The 14036-nt window shown below is 41.6% G+C and overlaps 1 protein-coding gene across 1 annotated transcript in view; it reads left to right on the forward strand.

Moving 5' to 3' along the window:
* Positions 1 to 12716, forward strand: part of LOC112265004 (S-arrestin-like) — a 29899-nt gene extending 17183 nt beyond the window's left edge. The window contains exons 9-16 of the mRNA XM_024441976.2: positions 9805 to 9889; positions 9976 to 10048; positions 10256 to 10393; positions 10513 to 10590; positions 10730 to 10744; positions 10933 to 10985; positions 11537 to 11546; positions 12194 to 12716. Of these exons, the coding sequence (XP_024297744.1) occupies positions 9805 to 9889; positions 9976 to 10048; positions 10256 to 10393; positions 10513 to 10590; positions 10730 to 10744; positions 10933 to 10985; positions 11537 to 11546; positions 12194 to 12284 (543 nt within the window). The 3' untranslated portion in view covers positions 12285 to 12716. The remainder of the gene's footprint in view (positions 1 to 9804; positions 9890 to 9975; positions 10049 to 10255; positions 10394 to 10512; positions 10591 to 10729; positions 10745 to 10932; positions 10986 to 11536; positions 11547 to 12193) is intronic.
* The last annotated feature ends 1320 nt before the right edge of the window (positions 12717 to 14036 follow it).

Genomic DNA, 14036 nt, shown 5'->3' on the forward strand with positions numbered 1-14036 from the left:
CAAAACTATGAAATAACATATATTTTAGATTCTTCAAAGTAGCCACCCTTTGCCTTGATGACAGCTTTGCACACTCTTGGCATTCTCTCAATCAGCTTCATGAGGTAGTCACCTGGAATGCATTTCAATTAACAAGTGTGCTTTGTTAGAAGTTAATTTATTGAATTTCTTTCCTTCTTTGTGTTTGAGCCAGTCAGCTGTGTTGTGACGAGGTAGGGATGGTTACCTCTGCTGCAGAGGATAATTAAGTTCATTAGAGTTAACTGCACCTCAGATTTCAGTCCAAATAAATGCTTCACAAAGGTCAAGTAACAGGCACAATGGACATTAGACCAGTGGAAATCTGTCTTTTTGTCTGATGAGTCCAAATTTGACGTTTTTGGATCCAACTGCCGTGTCTTTGTGAAATGCAGATTAGGTGAACGGATTATCTCCGCATGGTTCCCACTGTGAAGCATGGAGGAGGAGGTGTTATGGTGTTGGGGTGCTTTGCAGGCACACTTAACAAGCATGGCTACCACTGCATTCTGCAGTGATACGACATCCCATCTGGTTTGCGCCTAGTGGTACTATAATTTGTTTTTCAACATGACAATGACCCAAAACACACCTCCAGGCTGTGTAAGGGCTATTTCACCAAGAAGGAGAGTGATTGAGTGCTGCATCAGATGACCTGGCCTCCACAATCACCTCACCTCAACCCAATTGAGATGGTTTGGAATGAGTTGGACCACAGAGTGAAGGATTTTAATTTTTTTTACCTTTATTTAACTAGGCAATTCATTTTAGAACAAATTCAGCATACATGGGAACTCCTTCAAGGCTTTTGCTGGTTGAGAGAATGCCAAGAGTGTGCAAAGCTGTCATCAAGGCAAAGGGTGGCTACTTTGAAGAATCTCAAATAGAAAAAATGTTTTGATTTGTTTAACACTTTTTTGGTTACTACATGATTCCATATGTGTTATTTCATAGTTGTGATGTCTTCCCTATTATTCTAAAATGTGGAAAATAGTAAAAGATAAAGAAAAACTATTAAATGAGTTGGTGTGTCCAAACTTTTGACTGGTACTGTATATAGATGTCATACATGTATAATTTGTACAGTTCTTTATAAAAAAAATGTAGTTATTTGTCACATTTGACTGTGTAAAAGGGTTTATAGGGTTTTGCAACAAAACCAGATTATTTTTCTCTCTGAAATGAAACCGTTGTGATAGATTTCCAACAAATACATGTATGCCATTGAGCAACCCTATGCATTGAAAAGGTGGTGAAAAAACACACCAGTCTCTTACATAAGTTCTTTAAAACAATAAAAGCTATTTTAAATGGATATATAGTGTTTTGGAATCAAACTCTTCAAATGAAAATGAAACCTAATGAAACTGTCATAACTGTCTCTGTCTGTCTGCCACTCTCACTCTCTCTTTCCAGAGTTGTGGACTCAGTCACATGACTTGGATTCGAGTCTGACTCGAGTTATAAATTTGATGACTTGAGACTCGACTTGATAGAAAATAAAATAACTTGAGAGACGACTTTGACTTAAGACCAATGACTAAAAATGTCATCTGGCCAGGTTTTGCAATGTTTTGTTACTCATTTTGTGGCACAGCATTTATGTGGATTACTCTGCATGCAGCCAGAGATTGTTGCCTCAAAGTCTCCCTTGCAACAAAAAAAATGCAACAAATTAGCTAGTGAAATGCAGACTTGCCCCTCTGATTGGACAAGCAAAATGTCAATCAACACAGGTCGGGTGAGCTAGCGAACAGATTGCTGTACAGCTATAGGATAGGGTGCAGCGCAAATTGTATGGAGAGAGCATTTTGTCCTATAACTTGTCAATGAGGAGCTATGCAGAGCTCTCCGCATTGAGAAATTCACAGCGATGCGGTACAGTTCTTGATATGGCCGATGTGTGCCTCCGAAGGCTCCGCGATTGCGTTACACCCTTCATATGAAGCCTCCGACCACATTCATCAGATCAAGCATAAATTGGCTTTTACGCATCAACAAGCATTGCAGTGCCATCTGAAGAAATTACCTAAAATCACCAGTGGCCAGACATTTTCATGAGGCTAATCATGCTGTGACTGATCTTACATTCTGTGCCATTGACCGTGTTTTCTCAAGCCGCAGATGCCGCAATATGGATGAGTGCCTTCTCCAGTGTGAAGTCCGATGGATCTTCCACTTAAAGATTCTACACCCCCAAGGGCTTAATGAGGAATTGGACCTTGTATGTTTCTTGTAGTGTTTTCTACATGCAACAGCAGTCCCCCAAATATGAATCACTACAAAACGTATTGTATGACCTCTTACACACTATATTAGTCCCAGCCTTTGGAACTTTGGTGTTACTAGATATAGTTACTATATTGTGATCACTACATCCGATGGATTTTGTGTTCTTTTGTTCGTTAATTTGTGTTTTTTGTAACTAGGTTTTTTGCTTATTTTGTACATAATGTTGCCGGTACCGTCTCTTATGACCGAAAATAACTTCTGGACATCAGGACTGCGATTACTCACCACGGACTGGCAGAATCCTTTTTTTACTTTAACGAGTCTTACGAGCCCAACGCTAACGATATACTGCTTTCTGGGTAACATGCCCAGATCCCCGTGATCTGCTTGAAGAGGAGGAGGAGGAAAAATAAACCCCCGCTTCCTTCCATTCTGCTAGCAAACGTGCAATCTTTGGAGAATAAATAGATGACCTAGGCGCAAGATTAAACTACCAACGGGACATTCAAGACTGTAATATTGGGACATAAAAAACTGTAATATATCATGCTTCACGGAGTCATGGCAACACTATCAACATAACATACAGCTAGCTGGTTATACGCTGTACCAGCAGGATATAACAGCGGCATCTGGTAAGACAAGGGGTGGCAGGCTATGTATTTTTGTAGATAACTGCTGGTGCACGATATCTAAGGAAGTCTCGAGCTATTGCTCAACTGAGGTAGTGTGGTCTACAGCTTATCATGAGATACTCTATCTACCTAGAGAGTTTTCATCTGTATTTTTCAAAGCTGTTTACATGCCACCTCAGTCAGAGGCTGGCACTAAGACAGCATTGAATGATCTGTATTCCGCCATAAGCAAACAAGAAAACGCTCACCCAGACGGCACTGTTAGTAACCAGGGACCTTTTTACCAAATTTCTATCAGCATGTTAAATGTACAACCAGAGGGGGAAAAAACTCTGGACCACCTTTACTCCACACACAGAGACACATACAAAGCTGACCATAATTCTATCCTCCTGATTCCTGCTTACCAGCAGAAATTAAAGCAGGAAGCACCAGTGACTAGATTAATAAAAAGTGGTCAGATGAAGCAGATGTTAAGCTACAGGATTGTTTTGCTAGCACATACTGGAATATGTTCCGGGGTTCATCCGATGGCATTGAGGAATACACCACATCAGTCATTGGCTTCATCAATAAGTGCATCGATGATGTCGTCCCCACAGTGACCGTACAAACCCCAACCAGACGCCATGGATTACTACAGGCAACATTCGAACTGAGATAAACACTAGAGCTGCCGTTGTCAAGTAGCAGGACTCTAAAAAGGAAGCTTATAAGAAATCCTGCTATGCCCGCCGACGAACCATCAAACAGGCAAAGCGTCAATACAGGACTAAGATCGAATCGTACTACACCGACTCCGACTCTCGTCAAATGTGGCAGGGCTTGCAAACCATTACAGACGACAAAGGGAAGCACAGCCGAGAGCTTCCCAGTGACGCAAACCTACCAGATGAGCTAAACTACTTCTATGCTCACTTCGAGGCAAATGGCACTGAAACATGCATGAGAGCACCAACTATTCCAGAAGACTGTATGATCACGCTCTCCGCATCCGATGTGAGTAAGACCTTTAAACAGGTCAACATTCACAAGAACGCAGGGCGTTCTGTGGCACCCTCATAGAGACTGCCAGAGGACCGGACAGCATGCCCTCCGATTTGACACACTGAACTCTGTCTGCAAAGTAGTTGGTGAACCAGGCAAGGCAGTCATCAGAAAAACCGAGGCTACTGAGTCTGCCGATAAGAATATGGTGATTGACAGAGTCGAAAGCCTTGGCAAGGTCGATGAAGACGGCTGCACAGTACTGTCTTTTATCGATGGCGGTTATGATATCGTTTAGTACATTGTATGGTTTCCATTGTTAATATTTCTCAGGTTTTGAAGGAGTTCGGTGTGACTGTGTCCTACTGTATGTCTCTGTCAGTTTTGTTGTGTGTAATAGGAGCGTGCGTGCCTCAGTGTGCATAGAACTAGGCTACATAGCTTGCGCTCAATGCTTTGGAGCCAGAACGTTGAATAAGATACAATTATTGTTCCATGTATGCATGGTGTTGAAATATAATGAATAATCATTCATCTGATTACGATAAGTGCCATGGGATCTTTAATGACCTCAGAGAGTCAGGACACCCATTTAATGTTCCATCCGAAAGACAGCACCCTACACAGGGCAGTGTCCCCAATCACTGCCCTGGGGCATTGGGATATATCTATATATATTTTTTTTAGACCAGAGGAAAGAGTGCCCCCTACTGGCCCTCCAACACCACTTCCAGCAGCATCTGGTCTCCCATCCAGGGACTGACCAGGACCAACCCTGCTTAGCTTCAGAAGAAAGCTAGCAGTGGTATGCAGGGTGGTATGCTGCTGTACTCCAACATAGCACCATACCCTATATACAGTATACTATACACACCAACATACAGTCAGCACAGCTACCGCATGTCATAGGTATGTCAAAGAATTGCATGCATTACACTGTAACCTGTTCCTTTTAGTTACTTCAATGACATTTTTGCAATAACCTTTTTTAAACAATTTGTATTATGGTTGATGTCGGAAGTAGTTTCATTCAAAAATGTTGTCACGATCGTTATAAGGAGTAGACCAAGATGCAGCGTGGTATGTTTCCAGCCTTTATTTTGGAATGGAAAACTTCAAAAAAACAAAAACTACACGAACAAACAAACGAAACGTGAAGCTAGAATAATGCTCACAGGCAACTATACATAGACAAGATCCCACAAAGCATGATGGGAAAATCTAAATATGATCCCCAATCAGAGACAACGATAAACAGCTGCCTCTGATTGGGAACCATGTCAGGCCAACATAGATATACAATTCCCATAGATAACCCACCCTAAATCACACCCGACCCAACCAACATAGAGAATAAACAGCTCTCTGTCACGCCCTGACCATAAAGGTTCAATTTGCAATTTTTACATTTGAATTAATGATGTACTGTTTACAGATGTTTTTATCTTAATTTGATCACTCTTTTCCCGGATTCTTTGCCGCAGGAAATGCAAACTTGTAGTGTATTCAAGTTTTAAAAAGGCTTCTAAAGTTTGTAATTTACACTTTAAAATGTCAGACTTGATTTGCCCTAACAAAAAATATATAAATCCCTACAAAAATGTCAATTAACTATAATTTACATGATAATTCACATGTCCTGTTGCTGCAGGATTATTTTCCTGCTGTGAGAAACTGGTCAAATTAAGATAGGACATCTGTACCTTTTCATTCTTGAAGAATATACAGTTCCTTCGGAAACTATTCAGACCCCTTGACTTTTTCCACATTTTGTTACGTTACAGGCGTATTCTAAAATTTACTAAATCGTTTTTCCCCCTCATTAATCTACCCCATAATGACAAAGCAAAAACAGGTTTTTAAGGAATTTTTGCTAATTTATAAAAAAAATTTAAAAAATGAAATATTACATAAGTATTCGGAAACTTTACTCAGTACTTTGTTGAAGCACCTTTGGCAGCGATTGCAGTATTGACTCTTCTTGGGTATGACGCTACAAGCTTGGTACACCTGTATTTGGAGAGTTTCTCCCATTCTTCTCTGCAGATCCTCTCAAGCTCTGTCAGGTTGGATGGGGAGCATTGCTGCACAGCTATATACAGGTCTCTCCAGAGATGTTCAATCGGGTTCAAGTTCGGGCTCTGACTGGGCCACTCAAGGACATTCAGAGACTTGTCCCGAAGCCACTCCAGCGTTGTCTTGGCTGTGTGCTTAGGGTCATTGTCCTGTTGGAAGGTGAACCTTTGCCCCAGTCTGAGGACCTGAGCTCTCTGGAGCAGGTTTTAATCAAGGATATCTCTGTATTTTGCTACATTCATCTTTCCCTCAACCCTGACTAATCTCCCAGTCCCTGCCGCTGAAATACATCCCCAGAGCATGATGCCACCGCCACCGTGCTTCACCGTAGGGATGGTGCCAGGTTTCCTCCAGATGTGACGCTTGGCATTCAGGCCAAAGAGTTTCATCTTGGTTTCATCAGACCAGAGAATCTTCTTTCTCGTGGTCGGAGAGTTCTTTAGGTGCCTCTTGGCAAACTCCTAGCAGGCTGTTAAGTCTCTTTTACTGAGGAGTGGCTTCTGTCTGACCACTCTACCATAAAGGCCTGATTGGTGGAGTGCTGCAGAGATGGTTGTTCTTCTGGAAGGTTCTCCCATCTCCACAGAGAAACTCTAGAGCTCTGTCAGAGTGACTATCGGGTTCTTAGTCACCTCCCTGAACAAGGCCCTTCTCCCCCAACTGCTCAGTTTGGCCGGGCGACCAGCTCTAGGAAAAGTCTTGGTGGTTCTAATCTTCTTCCATTTAAGAATGACGAAGGCCACTGTGTTCTTGGGGACCTTCAATAGTGCAGAAATGTTTTGGTACCCTTCCCAGATCTGTGCCTCAACACAATGCTCTCTCTGAGCTCTACATAAAATTTCATGGCTTGGTTTTTCCTCTGACATGCACTGTCAACTATGGGACCTGATATAGACAGGTGTATGTATTTCCAAATCATGTCCAATCAGTTGAATTTACCTCAGGTGGACTCTAATCAAGTTGTAGAAACATCTTAAGGATGATCAATGGAAACAAGATGTACCTGAGCTCAATTTCAAATCTCATAGCAAAGGGCATGAATACTTATGTAAATAAGTTATTTCTGTTTGTTATTTGTAATACATTTGCCCCCAAAAATTGTAAAACTGTTTGCTTTGTCATTATCGGATATTGTGTGTAGATTGATGATTTTCTTTTTATTTAATACATTTTAGAATAAGGATGTAACTTAACAAAATGTGGGAAAAGTCGAGGGGTCTGAATACTTTCCGAATAGACTGTACCTACATACCTCAGGAGCTTTGTACAACTGTTTACCCCCATCATAGCACTAAATATTAGGTTCTATTGCTCCATTGTTCTATTGCTCCATTGTTTACTCCATGTTTAGCATATAGTTTCAAAATATGCATGATACTCAATGGCGGACTGGCCGTCGGGAGCACCGGGACATTTCCCGGAGGCCTGAGGGTCGTTTTGGCCTGCGGTGAATAGTCAACTTGACCAGCAATAATATAGCTAGCATGAATGAGTTGAGAAATCCGTCAAATGGTGTGGGCACCAAAAATGACATCTGGTCTCTCCGCAACGCACATAGCAACGGTCTACCTGCTTCTCTACGAATGGCATTTTAGACAATTCGCACGGCGAAATGAACAGCCAGAAGAGGAAAGGTGGAGCAGAGAGGGAGAGAATAAAAAAGAGAAAGGCCCTTTGCCACAGATGCAGCTAAATAAGCGACATGTTCACCAGTAAGGGACCAGGTCAGTCAAAAACACTAGCTAAACCACACACACTGACACACACACACGACACCCAGCATGGCTAGCTAAGTAGCCTAGCTAAAAATAGTGGCACAACGGCCGGTAGACTAAACCGTTTGCACGTCTTTGTGGAGAAATTATATCATAGCAATGAGTGCAACATAGCGATCATAATATGACATTGAAGGCAATATGTTTCAACTAGTACAAAATAGTAAACCTAGGCTATGGACTTGCCAGCATTCGGTCATGACTCATGCCACATAAGCTAGGGAAGGTGCACATACACTGTACAGCGAAACAGGCTACAGTAAGCTAACCATAATGCATCCATGAACCTAACACAGTAGTAGTCTGTGTGACACAGCACAGGCAATTACAAAGTTCATTAGCACCATTAGTACCAGCATTACAAGTTACAATAACATACAGCTCTGAGAAAAATTAAGAGACAACTCCAAATTAAGAGACCACTATTTTTTTTTTTTTCCAGAGCTGTATTCATGTTCCCTACTGATACACTAATGATAGTGAATATGATAATAGAGTATGTTCTTTGCAAAGGTGGAGAAGGAAGCAGCAGCATCACTAGAGCTTCAGGTGCTCCTGCAGAACTGGAGGTGGTGGTCAGTTCAGAGTCAGACTCAGAGCAGGAACCTTCAGCTACAACTTAAGAGCACAAACCTAAACATGGAGGCTATGATTTTAGATTAATATGTGCTTTATTTATGAGATTATCAGTAGGACTGTAATCGGGGGGCATACAATCGATGACTGCACAAGTAATACAAGTTTAAGTTTAGGTTATTTACAATGTTAATCTCATTCTGCAGAGCAACCAGATGTGCAGAGAGAGAGAGGTTCAGAGCCCAGTACATGGAAAATAGAAAGGCATAGCGAAAGCACTGAAAATCCATTTGATTATTTTGCCCATCAGTCCAAGGATTTTGACTTATTTTTTCAGTACCACCGAAAACAAACCCCTCAGACTCATTCCCAATATGTTCCACTCGAAAGATGGCACAAACAGAAAATGTCTGACATACAATGAATTAACTCACTCCTTGTTCTGCTCAGTATGTCTTGAATTTGCAAAACCTTCAGCCAGTGATAGTGCATTTATCAAAGGAGGCATGCAGGCCTGGAAACATGCCCATGAGAGGGTACAGGAACATGCGAGAAGCAAGACCCATAGAGAAAGTGCAGAAGCCTTTTTCCTCAGAGCCAGCAAAGCAGACATCTGTTCCCTTCTGAGAGATAAGCAAATGTCAGTTCAACGAGACCAGGTCAGAAAGAGGAGGCAGGACATGGAACGTGTGTTTGATGTAGTTAGTTGTTGGTAAATGTGGGCTTAGCTACAGGACACAGACACAAAGCTGCATATAACTTGGAAAACATGGACGACAATCATGGCAAGTTTTTTGAAATTATATTGCTACTAGTGGTAATTACTTCCTGGTTACTCTGAAGTAGCTATGTTATGACTCTTCCTTAACAGGCTGACAAGTGTGAAAGAACATTTGCTGTGAGTTAAAGCTTTTTTACAGAGGCATGTTTTTTGGACTTTCATATTATACTTGCAGTTATGTGGATAACTTTCTTCCCAGATGAACATAGTGGTCAAATGTATAACTAGTTTGGTACCCGTTACATCAACAGATAGGGTTAGCCTACAAAATTAGCGTTCTAGTGGTTTGCGTGAACAGGGTGGCCTGGGATGGAGTCAAATCCCCAGCCTGAATTGTTGTTTCAGTCCGCCCCTGATGATACTATTACGTTGATCTTATGGAATATTAGTCTCTGCATCCACAATTCCAGCAAAGAAGAAGAATACTTATATTTTCCGTTCAGATTACGAAAATGTGTCTTTTGCTTTCAAACCTTGGAGTACTCGGTCAGCCACAGTGCAGCACCCCTGACGCAATTTTTTGTGTTGATTTTGGTGCCTTGCTAAAGGGCACATCTGGCTCGACTTGACTTGCTCTTAGAATAAACGACTTGGACTTGACCCGTTATACTTCGGACTCGACTTGAGACACGAACCTTGTGATTTGAGACTTGCTTGTGACTTACACCCTCATTCCTCTATTAATAGTGGCTTGGTCTGTGTCTTCCTCTCTCTCTCCCTGCAGACACACTACCATGGTGAACCAATCAAGGTCAGTGTCTACATCAACAACAGCTCCAGCAGATCACTGAAAGACATCACTGTTGCAGGTGAGAATATTGTTGCTGTTGTTTGGCGGTGTGGTGTTTTGAAGTGACCTACTATATATGTTCATTCTGCCTGCCTCCTTCTACAGTGGAGCAGGTGACCAACGTGGTACTTTATTCCAATGACAAGTATGTCAGGGCAGTTGCCCTAGAAGAGACCTCGTAAGTATCAATCAATCAGTCTCTTGTTCAGACAATTTAATTGGATTTAATAAAATACATTCCCCATTGAATAACTTTCTACCTCTGTGTAGATTTTCTCTTTACGCTACCTTTATTGCTGGTGATGAGTTTTTTGGTAAAATACAGTTGCATCATCAAGCTGGTGGAATCACAAATAAGGCAATGTCTTCCTATGTTTCCCCACAGAGATACAGTGCCCCCTGGAACAACCCTGAAGAACGTGTACACCCTAATTCCTCTATTGGCCGCTAACAAGGAAAGACGAGGCATTGCTCTGGATGGGAAACTGAAGCATGAGGACACCTGTCTGGCTTCCTCGAGCATGTGAGTGAGCATAACTACTCTCTGCTGCTCTGAGATCTCACACTGGTTTACATTTACAAGACGGCAGCACAAGATCTCTAATATTCTGACCTGCCCCTCCCCCTCTCTCCTGCCTGCAGTGTGAAGGAGGAAGTCCTAAAGGAAGTGCAGGGTATGCTTGTGTCCTACAAAGTGGTGGTTAGGCTCAATGCTTCTGGGTGAGTATGTGAATCTTCTATAGCTAGCCATAGCATATCTACCATAACATAATCTAAGCTCCTGTGTTAAATATTCTAAATAATACCACTTCATTTAATCTTCATTTAATCACCTTCTTTCCTGATCTATTCTCAAAAGGATGGTGGGATCTAGGTATGTCTGATTTCAACTAAATATGATTAAGTAACTGGTTCCACAGGCTTTTTTTTTACTCATCTTTTCGGTGAAAGTATTACGAAGTATTCATTTTTTTTTTTACATTGCAGTCAGTCAGTAATAAATAAAAAATAAAGTTTCTGTCATACCTATTCTCATTTTTGTGAATGTATTTTTTGTTCCAGTGAGGTTGCAGTGGAGGTCCCATTCCGACTCATGCATCCTAAACCTGAGCCAGGTTAGTTCAGGGCCTCTTAATCCCCAGCCTCTCTCTTTATGTCCACAATGTCCACTATGTCTTTCACAAAGCTCTCCACCTACACCACCCTTCACTCTCCCTTCATCACCCTCCATGCATTCCCTCTCAGAGCCCTTGATGACTGACTAGGGCTGGGAGTTTTTCCCTGGACAGGTCACATAGTCTGGAAAATCTTCTGGCCTTTTAAATAACTGTCTACTGCACACCTTACAATCACTGTCAAGCTTCTATTAGAACATTTTGCAGTCCGTTTCAAGCAGTGTTCAGAGGCCAATGTATTTAATCAGCTTGTCTTATTGCTGATTCCTCTTATTACTAAATCCACCTCAGTGACCCCACTGCTGTGTAGACAAGCTTACAAGTAGCTTTGTAATGTCCACACATACCTAATACGCCTCCATCCAGATTACATTTAGGCCTATATAGAGAGGACACAATCTCTTCTGATGACATTCTTTTATGTTATCCTTTTATGATGACCACGTTCTTTCCATTCCTTTTCCATACCTGGATCTGTTTGCATTATACAGCTAAGGAGGGGTAAGCCGCTCCTGTTTTGTTGTGATGTCATTTCATGCCACTCCCTGTTTTGTTGTGTGTGTGATCCATAGAAATAGAAAGACATTAAATGTAATGCTGAGCGTCAAGATTTAACTTCCTGGCATGGGTACACTCAATATTGCCACCAGTCCGCCGATCACGGATTTTTGACTTGACTGTAGATGTCCGTTCTATAGATTATATTTCTGTGGTGTGATTCCTCCTGCTTGCCTGTTGCTCCTATTATTCAGTGTTAGATCCTTTTGTTTGCATTCTATTTTGTGTCACTGTGCGTCCTCCTGTTCCAATAGTCCAATAGGACTTGGCTAAATTGAAATGGTATAGTGACAGACAGTTTTATAACCTCCTTTGTCCCATTTGTAATTTTCCTAAACTGTGTCCTCATCGCTGTTTATGGGCGTATGTGTGTGTGTGTGTGTGTGTGTGTGTGTCAGGAAGAACTGACTGGTGAGAGACCTGACTTGGCTTTCTCTTTGGACTGATACTGATGTCTCCTTGTGCCCCTCTTTCTCTCTCTCCTCTCTCTCCTTTCTTTCTGCCCATCTCTCTCTCCCCTCTCTCTCTGTGCCTGTCCTTCTCCACCTCTTCAAATCGTTGTTAACTCAACACTATGGCTGTGCTGGCAGTGAGTCTGATGACATGGTGTTTGAGGAGTTCAAGAGGGTCTACCTGAAAGGAGTCATCCCTGACGATGATGAGTCACCCACCGAGGCATAAGCGGGCTGTCCAAGGAAGCAGAGCTCTTGCATGGGTCAGCCACACTGTCGAGCCATGGCCAAAGGCCTAATGTACAACATCAGCTGGACGTCAGCTTGAAATGCTGAGGGTCATGAAGAACCGAAAGGCGAGATGATGTAGAGAGCTTTTAAGAATTGGCTGCTTATGTAATGTTGTCACTTGTCTGCTTTGCTGCATGACTCATTGCTCCATATTGGTCAGGTCGTTATTGTTAAAGAGATGTGTTCTACATGACTTACCTGGTAAAGTAAAGGAAAATCAATAGATAAAATAAGATTACTGTAGATGCCATGGTATTGCCATTCAGTATACCTGTAGACAAATCCAGACCCAAGGCCTATGCTTTATAGTAATGTTCACTGTTGTATTGATTTACTGTACGTTATACAGAATACATCTGTACTGAATCACTATGGACTTGAATTTTTCTTTAACATTTTATTTGTGATTTTCTTAGAGAACAAGCATATACAGACATCCAAAAACATTTAAATATATGTGATGGAAACCCAGTGGGTGCCTGTGATATGGGAGAAAAGGTTGCCTTCTGATACTTAAAGAAAGTGACCCTACATTAAGCACCCTGGCTCCTACAGAACACACACTCTTCCCCTCCTCTTTTCTTATTTTATCAGTCTTTTTCTCTCCTTTACCTTTCATACAGAAGCTGTTCTGTTCCTGTCCGTCGACAGAACAGCACTTCCACTTAGTTACTATTTAGGCTGAGCACACCGTCCTCTTCCTTTCTGTCTAACATTACTGTAGCTACACGGCTGCGCCTTCTCACGTATCCTTCCACCGCACTGAACACAGACACACCTATGCTTCTTTCTATAACAACATCAGTGGGTCTTCAGCAGATCTCTCAGATTGAGAGGGAGCCTCTTTGAACCGTGGTTCTGATGTAACAAGGTGTCTCTCGGTGACTGCCATGATCAGTTTACACTGACAGGAGCACAACTTTGTTTGGAGGATTTTTTTTGTGACTACCCTTTTGTAAGACATGTTCAGATACAAAGGAAAATAATAATTGTAAGAAGAATACAAATCCACTCACATACATACCCACACGCAAACTGATGTAATATTTAATGATGTTCGCTTAAAACAACCATCCACACAAACATATCCCAGGAGGCAGATTGAGGCCTCTTTTCATGTGGGTTTCTAGCAATGTTTCAATTGCACATGTTGATAAAAACAAAAACACTTTCCAGAATAGCTGATTCTGCCGACACACAGAACAAAAACACAGCAACAAACAAGCACAGAACTAAAATACTGAGGGAGGGCAGAGCTTAGTTGAAATACAGTTCCAACATTAACTGTTTGTGTTTTGCTGGAGAGGCCAAAGTAATATAAGGTTAGACAAATATGTAGATCGAGTATCTAGGTGCTTTTTCAGATGGCTATTGGCACTTTTTCATAAATCAAATCAAATTATTTGTCACATGCACATGGTTAGCAAGATGTTAATGCGAGTGTAGCGAAATGCTTGTGCTTCTAGTTCTGACCATGCAGTAATATCTAACAAGTAATCTAACCTAACAATTTCACAACAACTACCTTATACACACAAGTGTAAAGGAATTAATAAGAATATGTACATAAAGATATGAATGAGCGATGGCCGAACGGCATAGGCAAGGTGCAGTAGATGGTATAGAGTACAGTGTATACATATGAGATGAGTAATGTAGAGTATGTAAACATTATATAAAGTAATGTGGC

Source organism: Oncorhynchus tshawytscha, linkage group LG13 (genome assembly GCF_018296145.1).
Source record: "Oncorhynchus tshawytscha isolate Ot180627B linkage group LG13, Otsh_v2.0, whole genome shotgun sequence".
Classification (NCBI taxonomy): Eukaryota; Metazoa; Chordata; class Actinopteri; order Salmoniformes; family Salmonidae; genus Oncorhynchus; species Oncorhynchus tshawytscha.